We start from the raw sequence: 12,524 nt of genomic DNA, 5'->3' as shown, positions 1-12,524 counted from the left end.
ATGAGTTTTGGACGATTAATGTAAGACTGAGTGGAAAATGTATTACAATAACATGAGCAGGAGTGTGGGGGAGAGTTAAGGAATGGGAAGAAGACATGCAGGGAAAGAGACTGGAGAGGAAAAGCGTTGATTTGAGTGTAGAGGAGGGGACGGGAGGCAGCCGGCTGTTTGCTGTATTTCTTGGATGAACTTGCTTCTCGCAGCTTGGCATCAATCTCCTCTCAAAGTTTGCTTTTCACTTGTATATGTTCTCCTTCCAGCTGGAACTATTAAGCAAATTTTGCTACGTCAATGTGTTTACGACAACATATTTTCCCCTCTGGGACTGCTCTTTATCATTAGGTATTCATAACTCACTCTTGAATGTCTTGCGAAAATTAAATTTGTTAAGTCTGGCTACCCATCAGCCACTTCAGCACTGAGAATTTGTCCTTCCTAAACTCTGATCAGCTGCTCGGAAAATTCAAGCAGCGCCTTGTTAAGTCTCAACTACACAACCTCTTTTTCCTAGAAAGCCTGGTACTCATTAGAGTGAGCGAGGCTCCCAGCAGGACTGTGTGAATGTGTGAGTGTGTGTGGCTGACTTTGTCTTTGAGAGGCTGAGAGCCGATATGTTGCAGCTCACGCTTATGTTTTTCTACTCATAGCTTACATTTTTCTAGCCCTCAAGTCTTTCCAGTCCCGTCAGTTTACAGTAGGGTCGTTGGCCGACGGATCGCCTCTCCTCTCTCCCTCCAGCCTCGGGGAGCTCATTTACAGAGCCCTAGATCTCAGTGCCAGGCCCGACCTGCCCTCCTTGCCAAAGAATCTGGCCTTTCAGTAACAGTGGAGGAGGAGGAAAAGTCGTGTCAGAGTGCCCACAGAAGTCTCTAGAACAATTTGGAGGCTGTTTGTATTAAGGGGGCTGGGAGAAAAGGGGGCTTCTCTTTTTTTAAGCACTACAGGAAAAATGCTACTGGATGGTCAAGTTTCATAATACTCATCATCAATGTCCTCACTTGGCTTGGAAAAATACAAAAAAAGTAGGACTGTATGTAGTTTTATAGCCTATTTACACACAAAAGTGTACTCACACACTCTGTCACTTTATGTCAAACACACACACACAAACGCAAATAAAACCAGACCAATAACTCCAGTACAGAAATGTCAAAGATACAAACAGTGTTTTTATTACATAGCTTGTCCACCAGAGAGCACTGACAAGTTTAATTTTCCACTCAAGACATATCTGGACCCAATGCTTTAAAGGTGCAATGTGTAATATGTTGTAATAATTTAAATATTTAAAAAAAAACTGAACTGATATTATCAACAGAATGTAAAGAAGGGACTGATCTAGTGCACGCTAACCAGCTCGCCCCGGCCCATCCTGTCCCATAAGATCACTTTGTACTTCAAGAGGCGAAAGGAAAATGTTTTCACGCTGATTTTCCTTAATAATCAGAAAATACAGCATACTGAATTTAAGTTCTTTATTGAAAACACATCCTCATACTCGACTGCCAGCGACTCCAAAACGACATAAATCACCGTTCCCAAAACAATATTAAAGTTGTAGCTTACCAGTGAAGAGGCCCAGCGGACTTTCATCCTACAGTCCCAGTTTGGTTAGGTTCAGGCCACCTTAATCCACCTTAATTCAAAGCCAAAAGCAGCACCCATGGTTGCTTTAAGTCTTTACTCCAGGCAGGGAACAGTAGTAAAACTGTCACTATGAGGGACACAAAGAGAGAGGCCATAACACTCCATTAGTCCTGGCAGTGAGGCGAGGAGAGCCGAGGGAAAGAGAAACTCTCTCTGGTTCACTTTATTTGGCCGGTGAAACAGTCGGGACAGCAGAACTCTGTCCCTGTTTGGGGAAAGTTATGGTGCTGAACTTTGATACATTAAATTAATACTCTACTGTATGTGTGAGCATGAAAACAATGTAGAGACGTGCAAAGTGTGTTCGCTGAGAAAAAGTGTTTCCCTTAAAGCGTTCATTTGTAGAAGTGTACAAAGAACAAAGAGGACAAAACCAGTTTGGGACTGCACGCTGAAAGCAAAGATGATTGTGTTAAGTTGAAAATGAGCTGAACATTGAAACATATGGAACAGTTATTTAGGGTACTTATGGCCTTTTAACAGTTATTTTCCTCCTACCAACGTCTCTCGAGGACACAAGCATGCATTTGCATTTACTGTAAAGACTCGCTAAATTGTTTATTAACCATTGGTGTGTGTGTTTTCAGGAAGCTGCGTGGTACCTGAGGAGGCACAAACAGGAACTGGATCTTCTTCTGATTGGCAGTAAAACCATGGGTGTGGAATTTACTGAAGGGGTGAGTTAATGGAATACAACATTACCCAGGATCTTCTTCATTTTTCATGTGTAACTACAAACTCAAAGCAGATTTATTGGCAGACCAGGGCCCTTTAATTTTCAGTATTGCCCAGAAATGAAAAGAGTTTGTGTAATTTAATGGGCAGTTATCCTTAAAGCGGTCCACATGTCTGTGATGCAGAGCAGATCTACTGCTGGGTGTGTAAACCATTAATGTGCCCCTGCTGCCTGGCTGACTCAGAGCAGGGTAACAGGTGTCTGGCAAGGCCACCGTGCACTGTCTTCTCAGCCAGCAGCGACATCTGCTGGCAAAATGCTTACAGATTTCCCCCTTGTCTTTGTTGCAGAATTACTGGAGCAGCTCAGGTGGAAGAGACGACTTGAACAGGTAGAGATCTCTGCATCTGTAAAACTTTTAAAGTTTAGTAACATCACAGTGTAACATCACGTTTCCTCATGAAGAAGTTTGTCTTCTCGTTACTTCAGGGCTCCTCTTCTGTAGCAGCAAATGTTGCATATGCAGACGTTCAAAGCGGCTATAATATAGAATGCCATTTTATTCTATAATTACATAAATAAATACATAAATAAATAAAGATTTGTTCAAAATAGATAAATAGATATGCCTATGACATATAAAAAAGTCTACTAAAAATAAATAGAAGTTGCCCTTTGAAAAATGTTGTTTTTAGAATAAAAACATATTTCTTTCTTCATTGACCTACACTGACTCATTTATATATGTATGTACATGTATTGCTCATGTATTTATTTCTGGATTGATTTCATACACTTATTGATTCATTTATTTATTTATTTTTCCAATAACAATGGCTCCAAAGAGTGTGTGTGGCGTGAAAAGGGTCTCTTTTAGTGACAGACCCGTAGAGAGTAATCACCATAAGCTGCAGTTTACCACAACTCTGTAGAGATGTATAGCTCATTTCAATTTATTGTTTTCCTTCTGCCACAGAAATGTATTTTTCCATATAGCAGATCTGAAATTAACATTCTAGTTTGTTTTTTTAAAAAAATCTTTTTTCATTATTTGTGTCAATTAAACAGCATTTTCTGTATTTTCAGCTTACTTACTTTATTCTGATATGACATGTTGGCACAGGCTCTTGACAAAGTTATTGTAATATTTATACAGTATGTATTGCAATATATGTTTAATAATATTATACAATGTATTGTATTGTATAATTTACGGAAGCCCTAAAGGGCCATGCATTCATACATTTTATTTCCTCCGTTTTCCTGTGATAACGAGTTAATTTCATTTGTTTTCTCTAGATCTCGAGTTATTATCTCGAAATAACAACTGCCGTTTTCCCGAGATAACGGGATAATTTTCTCGAGATCTCGAGAAAATGACTGTGATATGATAGGCCTGAGATTATGGAGACGCCCGGGACCTCGTAGCTGGTCAGCTATGTAGTTAACGACGACATCAGGCTCACTTAGATTGCGCCGCCGATATAGCTGAAGCCTTGCTAACCGTCTTTTTAGATTACGCACACTAATGTGTATATTATCTGTAATAGCAAGGCATAATGCTATTTCAGCTTGTGTCAGGCCTTGATTGAAAAGATATGTGACGCGGTGATTGATATGCTCCTGCTCCTCTGACATTGCTACACTGAATAATGTTTCCTGCAATGATTTAATATACTACACTATCGCTTTGTTTTCTCAAGATCTCGAATTAAGTATATCGTTATCTCAGGAAAACAAAGTTTCATTATCTCGAGATCTCGAGAAAATTATCTTGTTATCTCGGGAAAACAAAGTTTCATTATCTCGAGATATCGAGAAAATTATCTTGTTATCTCGGGAAAATCTTGAGATCTCGAATGAATTATATTGTTATCTCGGGAAAACAAACTTTCGTTATCTCGAGATCTCGAGAAAATTATCCCGTTATCTCGGGAAAACAAAGTTTCGTTATCTCGAGATCTCAAGAAAATTATCCCGTTATTTCGGGGAAAACAAAGTTTCGTTATCTCGAGATCTCGAATTAATTATATCGTTATCTCGGGAAAACAATGTTTCGTTATCTCGAGATCTCGAGAAAATTACCCCGTTATCTCGGGAAACCGTCAGTTGTTATTTCGAGATAATAACTCGAGATCTCGAGAAAACAAATGAAATTAACTCGTTATCACGGGAAAACGGAGGAAATAAAATGTATGAATGCATGGCCCTTTAGGGCTTCCATAATTATTGAATACAAGAAATTATGTTTTTTCTCTGTATATTGACAAATAGACCAATTACTGCAGTTTTTCATATATTGTAAAAAATATTAATATATTTTTTCTACTAATCATATTAGGCCTCTCGAGTATATATTAAGTAAAGTAAACATAGCAGTATATATTACCAATGTATTATCAAAATATATTGGCATGTATTGTTAAGTATGTCTGAACTTGGTCCATAAAATTAAAATGTATCTTTAATATATAAAATTATATTTTTCAGTATTCTAGCAATAATAACAAACTAAGTACTCGCTGCTCAGCTCCAAACAACAAATGGACACAGATAGCAACCAGCTGGTCGACATAGTGGAGCATCTAAAAGCTGAAGGATCAAAATAGAGCTAAAAGAGAGTGACTATTGGTCTTAGATTCAACAGGTGGCCAGAACGCAACTCCATGTCAGTGATAATGTTCCTTTTTATCTGCTGGACGTGTAAATAGGCAACAGCTTGCTAACAAGTTCACCATATCAGCTTAAACTTCATGATAATTTGTCAGTGTTGTGCTCACATCTTACTTCTGTTGCCTCCAAGTGTAAATGACATGACTAATGACATTCCCTACCATCTCTTCTCCCAGGATTCCCTCTGGTACAGACGGCTGGATGGAGTATGTTCCCATCTCAGAGAAGAAGAACGTCAGTGAGGCTGCTCCACAGCAGCTCAAAGAAGGTAAACCTGCGCTGTAGCCGGAGGTGAAGCTGAACCGGATGTTGACCTACTGAGAGAAAGTCACACACTGATGTTTAGCAGTTAAATCTCCTCTGGTCACCGTGGTTTGGATAACATATTGCATTCTTTAAATACTGTCCTGTGATCTGTGTAGGTGGTCCGTTGGTGTATGACAGCGTGCAGCTGGTGCAGAACTCGGCGGCCTTGAATGGGACTCAGCGTGTGTTGCTGGATCATGTCATGTCCGAGGAGGAGTGTTCAGACCTCAGACATCTGGCACATGTGAGGACATTACACAACATTAATATAATTAAGATTTATGATCATGTTAACCCTAACCCTAACTTAGTTTACTCTTGGCTGTCAGATTTGACTGAAGATGAATGAGTGTTTATTCCAGTAAAGGTCAGTGTGTGAGCCTGTGTTTGAAGAATAATTCTGTGTCCTTTCTTGTCTCCCAGGCGGTCACTATGGCAGGAGATGGTTACAGAGGGAGGATGTCTCCACACACTCCCAATGAGAAGTTTGAAGGAGCAACTGTGCTCAAAACCCTGCAGGTACACTAACCACTGAAACTTCGCTGCATGAATTACAAAGATCACATCTGCCCAAGTAGTTGTTAAGGTTGCAAGAAACCTGTGTATTATCTAAGCAAAAATCAGAAAACAGTTGAAGATGTTTTTCTTTTCTCCTCCCTTCAGCATGGCTTCGAGGGCAGAGTGCCAATGAGGAGCGCCCGCCTGTTCTACGATATCAGTGAGCGAGCGAGACGAATTATCGAGTCGTACTTCCTGCTCAACTCCACCCTGCACTTCTCCTACACACACCTGGTGTGCCGGACGGCCATCACAGGTCAGCCACACACAGAACCATAATGCACCAAGTGCTTCACATAAAAACCACAAAAAACAAGCAGAGATTGCCATCATCACCACTGTTTGACTGGTTTGATATTGAACTCCCATATTGAATCATCATGCAACACGCCACCTGCCATTACCAGCACAAGTGAATTCCCAACCTGTGGTAATAAGATAAAAATAGGGTACAGTCTTAAATGATCACAGTCTAAACAGCCTTCGCACTCCAGCTGAATTTTTAATAAATGTTTATATACTGTGTGTCAGGGTAGTGGTAGATACAAATTTTTTTTTAAAAAGACTGGAAGAAGAAAAGCCTGGAAACGTACAGAGGATGTTCCCTGTGTTGTTTTATATGAATGGCTGTGTTGATTTGTATTTATGTGTTTTGTGTGTCGGTTCACAGGCCAGCAAGATCACCGCAATGACCTGAGCCATCCCATCCACGCTGACAACTGTCTGCTGGACCCCGATGCCAACGAGTGCTGGAAGGAACCACCAGCGTATACATACAGAGACTACAGGTACTAGGCTACTGTTGTTAACACACGTAGAATTAATAAACCTGATTTTGTCTGTACTGATCTCCCCTTTACTTTTTTTATTATTTTTTTGCAGTGCCCTGTTATATCTAAATGGAGATTTTGAAGGAGGGGAGTTTATATTCACAGAAATGGATGCCAAAACAGTCACGGTAAGATGGATTTCCTTCTTAGCCTTCTACCCTCCCAACATTTAGCCAGTCTCAAAAGTCTTAAATAACCACACACACTGTCCTCTAAAAGAGGTATGGGGGTTAATTAATAAATTGAATACATGGTCAGCTTTTGTGCTTATGTGGGATTACACTCTAGGATCAAATATCTGCTTCAACGACGCAGCTGAACTTCAATAAAACAGCAACATTTTGGTCCTGCTGATATGAGAAGATAATGGTAAAATGTGAACCTAACCTCTGACCCTGCTCTGTCTCTTCCGTCCTCTCCAGGCATCAGTGAAGCCCAGGTGTGGGAGGATGGTGGGTTTCTCATCAGGAGGGGAGAATCCACACGGTGTGAAGGCAGTCACCAGCGGGCAGAGGTGTGCTGTCGCTTTGTGGTTCACCTTGGACCCGCTCTTCAGAGAACTGGTAAACTAATGTTTCATTAACTTGAGTCCAAATATTGCTCGAGTTTGAACCATTCTGACCATCCTCCATCTTGTTCCTGTTCCAGGAGAGGCTGCAGGCGGATGAGGTGATCCAGGCATTGGACACACAGTCCGTGTGGGGTCAGGGCCTCAACATCAACCCTAAAGATGAACTGTAGAAGCAGGAAAACGGCTTCACCCGACCCCATCCCCTTCAATCAAATCCTCCTATGTATTTTAACTATTTATTGAATTGGATCAGAACATTTCTATTTTTGTACTGTTTGAAGTCCAAGAGAAAAAAATATTGTCATTTTTGTGTTTTTTGTTTAAATGTTTCTCTACACACCAGTACTTGAGTTTACCCTCTTTGTTTTCCCTTCCAGTGAGAGAAAAATATCTGTTTCACTTTGTTGTTTTTTTTGGAACTGGTTAGTTGGCAGAGTTTCATGCTCATATCTGTAATTTCACCGAACTGTGAAGAAGCCAAAGAGAAGAACGGTGGTTTGACTTTTTGTTTGTTTTGCTTTGATTTGCTCTTGTTCTGAACAACAGTTAATTCAAAAACACTATGTACAGATATTAAAAATACCTACAGTTCAGTGGTCAGTAGTTATAAAATAATATTAGATTCAGGCTTCACAAAAGGTACTGCTACATATGCTATTACTAACAACATAATGCTATTCAATAATGTCTTTTTATTTCAGTGCCAGTAATGATTATTTTCAATGTAGGCAGTGCACTGTTTTTTTTTTCTAATTTGGGTATTTTATTTTTAAACAGCACTCATACAAAGACTTTAAGAAAGAGTTATTATGTTCTAATATGCTGAATACTTAATGATCATGCACTCTGTCCTTCTCTGTGTGTCACTACTTTTGTCCACTCTTCCTCGTTGTTCGTCACCTTTCTGGGCACACAGAGCAGAATACTGGTTTACATGTTCACTGACACGAGAACATGGTTTTTGTGTTCATGGTTTACTTTTTTATTTATGTGTTTTTTAATAATAGCTGCTGTTGTAACTGTCGGCGTTTAAATATGAGCAGCTTTTATTAATAAAAGATGCCAATAGTTCCTGTTTCAAGGAATACATTTTTTTTTTTCGGTCTTTTACGTCTTTATATTTTTGTTGATGATACAGGTGATATAGGCCCGAGTCATGCACTGTAAATCCAATGGAAAGAAATATTTTAGAGATAGATTCAAACTGCTAACCAGAAACCTAGTCCTGTTGTTTTATGAGGTTGGCCACTTTTTGTGTTCACTGATATTTAATTCTGAAATGCTGTAGCACACAAAAATGTATGTGTACATGCCTATAAATTAAAAATATATGCCATATCTATATTAAGTTGTGTATTTTTTTTTTATTTATTCATGTCACATTGTTCAAACATCAGTCTTTTCTATCAAATAAGAATGCCTTTTATATGAAGACACTGTCTCTCAAACAGCCAGGAATATTTGCCAGTGATATTTTTTTCTCTCACTGATAATTTCATTCCTTTACAGTTTCATTCATTCAAACAACTTGCTGTAAAATTGAATGTATCCTTTTTTATATCTATGTAAGCAAATACTCTGACAAAAGGCATACAGTGGAGCTTAAGTAAAGTAAAGTGCATCTGCCACTACAAAGTAAACGTAAATACAGTAAAAAAAAATCACATACTCAATACATTTATCACGCCTTAAAGGGTAACTCCACCAATTTTACACATCAAAATGTGTTTGCAGGTCTTGGGGAGTGCTACTGCACATGTTGAAAAGTAGTATAAAGCCTTTTGTGGCTCCAGAGGAAGCTGCATGTAATCTGATAAATTGCCTCCAGCAATGTCACTCGATGGCTGAGATGCATTGTGGGTAATGTAGGCGGCAGGTTTAGATGGAAGAATAATGTGTGAGGTGATAAATCTGGATCTGCTGTATCCATTTTGATCTTTTGTTTTTAAACTGTCCACAGTGCACCTACAGTACCCACAATGCAACTCGGCCATGGAGTGACATCGCTGGAAGCAGTTTATCAGATTACATGCAGCTTCCTCTGAAGCCACAAAAGGCTTTAAACAGTTTTTTTTTTAATTTGCAGTAGTACTCCCCAAGACCTGTAAACACACTTTAATGTGTAAAATTAGTGCAGTTAACTTTTACATTTGGATGGATTATTTACCCAGGTATATTCTGAGTAGAGGTCACTGCGGTAAACTTTTTTTTTGTAACACAGCACAGAAACAGAAACAATAAAACAAATCTCTAGCAACGACTGAACACAGCATAAACCATCTCTTATGCTCATGTATCATCCAGTCTGTGGTGAAACGACTGCATGAGATTTGTAGCATCAAACTAGAATCAAATGTTATCAATCCATGCTGGATTTGTTTGGTTCAGTAGCGGTACGCCAGCTGTTCGTTGAATCTGAATGGCTTGGATTCATTGACGGAGCACATTAGATCCCTCATGCGTCGCGCACGCCGCTCCTCGAGCACCAACCTGCGGGACCGCTCTCGAGCCGCCTGCTGCTCCGCTCGCTTCTCCGCCCGTTTCCTTCTTAGCCACCTATAAGCCACATATAAGAGGATATAAAGATTATTAAAATAAATAAATTATCGGTGAAAATGTCACACTTGCAACGTAATATAATCGTTTCTCTGCATCATGAGAGACATATTGATGCACTGTCAGAAGTTAGGAAGTTATCTAGCACTTACATTCTTTGTTGCTGCAGGCCTCGAAATGAATGAAAAGCTGAACTCACACTTTGAAGGCATGTTCACACTCCTCGCGGCTGCGTAAAAGGTAACCACTGTCCACCTCGAGCCTCTTCAGCTCCTCCAGATGCTTCTCTCTCTCCTGCTGCTCCTGTTTCCTCTGCAGCCACTGCCTGAACGACTCCTCCGGGTCGCTGGAGTCTCTCTGCAAGAGAAACGCAGAGATACATCCAGTAATATCGAGGAAACGATGGCAAATGTTTATTATTGCAATGGTTTTTTTTAATACCCCCGGCCAGTATTGTTTCTTGCATTTGCTTTTCTTGGAAATTTTTGTAAATGAGGTTTATAATTTCTGTTTATGAATAATACACCATTGTCACTGTGCCAGGAAAAAATATTTATCTCCTTATTTCATTAAAACTGCTACAAGCAACTTTTGTTGACTCTGGCGGGCCCTGTGGACAAATATGGTAGTGTTTCTGCCACCTCATAAAGATCTTGATCTGGATAGAACCTACAAGTCATACCACTGAATAAACAAAGTGTATAAAGACAACTGTATAACACTGTCTACACTGTCAACATCTATGCTTTGTTCAGTGTGCCCCCTTGTGGTCTTACCTTAGAATTCATCCTCTCCATCTCCTGGGCTCGGTGGACCCTTTTCTCCTCCTGAAACTGCTCTCTCTTCTTCATCAGCCAGGCCTTAAACGCCAGCTCATTCTCCTGCCTCTTCTGCTCTTCTTCGTCACGTTTCCTCTGCTCTGCCTGGGAAGCAAAAGCAATTAAAAAGTTGATTTAAGTCATTAACAACAAGCCTTATAGTAGAAATGTAAATATAATGCATGCACTCCTTTCCTACCTCTCTGGCCAGCTTCTCCTTCCTCTCCTGGATCCTCTGCAGCACCTCTTTCTGCTGGGGGGAGAGGGTGTAAGTGGCCTGGCAGGGTGTTCCGGTAGCCGACTGCACCCGCCGCCTGCTGCCGTTCCTCTGGCTGCCTCTATGGCTGTGGTTGGCTGAGCTGGGCCTATTCCTGGGCTGAGCTGGAGGTTTGGGAGCACTGAGGTGATCAACACCTTGCTGGAAGAGGGAGGAGCCGGCACGAGCGTGAGGAGAGGTGGAGGACCTGTGGCTCTTAGTGGAGCTTTTAGTCTGCTCCTGAAGACGTGGGGAGGAGCGTGAGAAGTCACTGTAGTTGTGTGCTATAGGAGGGAGAAGCCCTTGACTCTCCAACTCGTTCAGGCTGACCAGATCAAACTTCCCATCCTTCTCTACAAGGACTCTGCCCTCCTTTACCCCCTGCCCTCCCCCACTGCTCTCCCCAGCCCTGCTACTTTCTTCCCGCGGGGAAAGTTTTAGCTCAGAAAGCTTCCCTGACACTTCAATCTCTGCCTCTGAATCCTTCGCAGTTCCCTTTCCACCCTCCACCTCACCACTGTTGCCATCCTTCTCAAACTGCAGAGGAGGCACCTCCAGGTCCACCAGCTTCTCTTTGAAATGCAGCCGCCTGCGCCTGCTCATATCCGGAGCCTCCTGGTCCTGCAGCTCCCGATTAGCCTGCTGGATCTTCTCCAGAATGTACTTCTTCTCCTCATCTGTCTGGTCATCCATCCCTGGAGGAGGTGGGACTGTAGGTGATGGCTTAGTTGGACTGTCTCTGTCTGAATCATACTCTAATGGCTCCATAGGCGAAGGCCACCTCTCGTCATCTTCCTCCAACTCCTCAGTTTTGTTGCCTCTCTTCTCCTTGAGGACTTTCCGCTTTGTTTTCATTTTTTGCACTTTCTCGTCCTCCTCCAGTTCTTTGTCAATTTCTGATTCTATGTCCTCATAGTCAGGACCCTGTGGGGTGGAAAGGCAAACGCTCTTTAATTAATTAGGCTGGAAGGGAATGAGCCACATCAATACTTGACAGGTAATCGGCGTGCTGGTGTGATAACAGACATGTGTAAGTGTGTTCATCAATATTGCATCCAGCAGTGGCACAGTGAAAGTATGTCACTTTATGTCAACAGAGTAGGTTTCACATGCAAACAGGAAGATGTGCCAGCTCGGGTAACTCAACACTACTCACTGTTACACTTTCACAGAGCAGGGTCAGGGACCCATGCAGCACCCAGTCTAAAGTAAGTAGGGCAGCACTCCAAACTTAGTCTCACACAATATGAGAAGGTAAGACAGAAGGTAGGAAGAGGAGGTGCAATTGTTCTTATATAAATTGCACATTGTACAGCAAGGCATGACTTGCCTGGTCCTCACTCCGGCTTTCCTCACTAATCAGCCAGTCAAGATCCTTCTCAAAGTCGTCCTCATATTCCTCCTGGGTCTTTGTGCAAACCACCTCACTCATGATCTCCACTAGAAGAAGATCAAAGACACATTTCAAACGTGATGGTTTCTGCCAGACTGGCAGCAGGAATTTGTTCTGGATATACATGGACCCAAAAGGATGAGTTTTTAGAAAGATCCCTAATGATTTTGGATAGGATGCCACCAAGTGCTTGGGGGGCTTCTTCATACCATCAGCCATCAGCCTGCCCCTCAGCACTCA

The 12,524-nt window shown here is 41.3% G+C and overlaps 2 protein-coding genes across 2 annotated transcripts in view; one reads left to right on the top strand and one right to left on the bottom strand.

Annotated features, from left to right (window-relative positions):
- Positions 1 to 8,603, top strand: part of p3h2 (prolyl 3-hydroxylase 2) — a 65,895-nt gene extending 57,292 nt beyond the window's left edge. The window contains exons 6-15 of the mRNA XM_073475770.1: positions 2,235 to 2,324; positions 2,674 to 2,714; positions 5,173 to 5,264; positions 5,419 to 5,546; positions 5,726 to 5,821; positions 5,966 to 6,116; positions 6,531 to 6,648; positions 6,743 to 6,818; positions 7,113 to 7,253; positions 7,339 to 8,603. Of these exons, the coding sequence (XP_073331871.1) occupies positions 2,235 to 2,324; positions 2,674 to 2,714; positions 5,173 to 5,264; positions 5,419 to 5,546; positions 5,726 to 5,821; positions 5,966 to 6,116; positions 6,531 to 6,648; positions 6,743 to 6,818; positions 7,113 to 7,253; positions 7,339 to 7,431 (1,026 nt within the window). The 3' untranslated portion in view covers positions 7,432 to 8,603. The remainder of the gene's footprint in view (positions 1 to 2,234; positions 2,325 to 2,673; positions 2,715 to 5,172; positions 5,265 to 5,418; positions 5,547 to 5,725; positions 5,822 to 5,965; positions 6,117 to 6,530; positions 6,649 to 6,742; positions 6,819 to 7,112; positions 7,254 to 7,338) is intronic.
- A 1,042-nt stretch (positions 8,604 to 9,645) lies between these two features.
- Positions 9,646 to 12,323, bottom strand: ccdc181 (coiled-coil domain containing 181). The gene is made up of 5 exons (XM_073475755.1): positions 12,222 to 12,323; positions 10,835 to 11,815; positions 10,594 to 10,740; positions 10,017 to 10,174; positions 9,646 to 9,817 (listed from the first exon to the last, which is right to left on the bottom strand). Exons 1-5 carry the CDS (start codon positions 12,321 to 12,323, stop codon positions 9,646 to 9,648), a joined length of 1,560 nt encoding a protein of 519 aa, XP_073331856.1.
- Between the last annotated feature and the right edge of the window lie 201 nt (positions 12,324 to 12,524).

This window comes from Pagrus major, chromosome 11 (genome assembly GCF_040436345.1).
Source record: "Pagrus major chromosome 11, Pma_NU_1.0".
NCBI classification, from domain to species: Eukaryota; Metazoa; Chordata; class Actinopteri; order Spariformes; family Sparidae; genus Pagrus; species Pagrus major.
This window is presented reverse-complemented; position numbering and strand designations above follow the sequence as displayed.

Coding starts and splice junctions, on each gene's coding strand:
- ccdc181 (XM_073475755.1), bottom strand. CDS start 12,323: ATGAGTGAGGTGGTTTGCACAAAGACCCAGGAGGAATATGAGGACGAC. Junction 10,741..10,834: donor AGGAGAAGCTGGCCAGAGAG/GTAGGAAAGGAG, acceptor TTTGCTTCCCAG/GCAGAGCAGAGGAAACGTGA. Junction 9,818..10,016: donor TGTGAACATGCCTTCAAAGT/GTGAGTTCAGCT, acceptor TGTGGCTTATAG/GTGGCTAAGAAGGAAACGGG.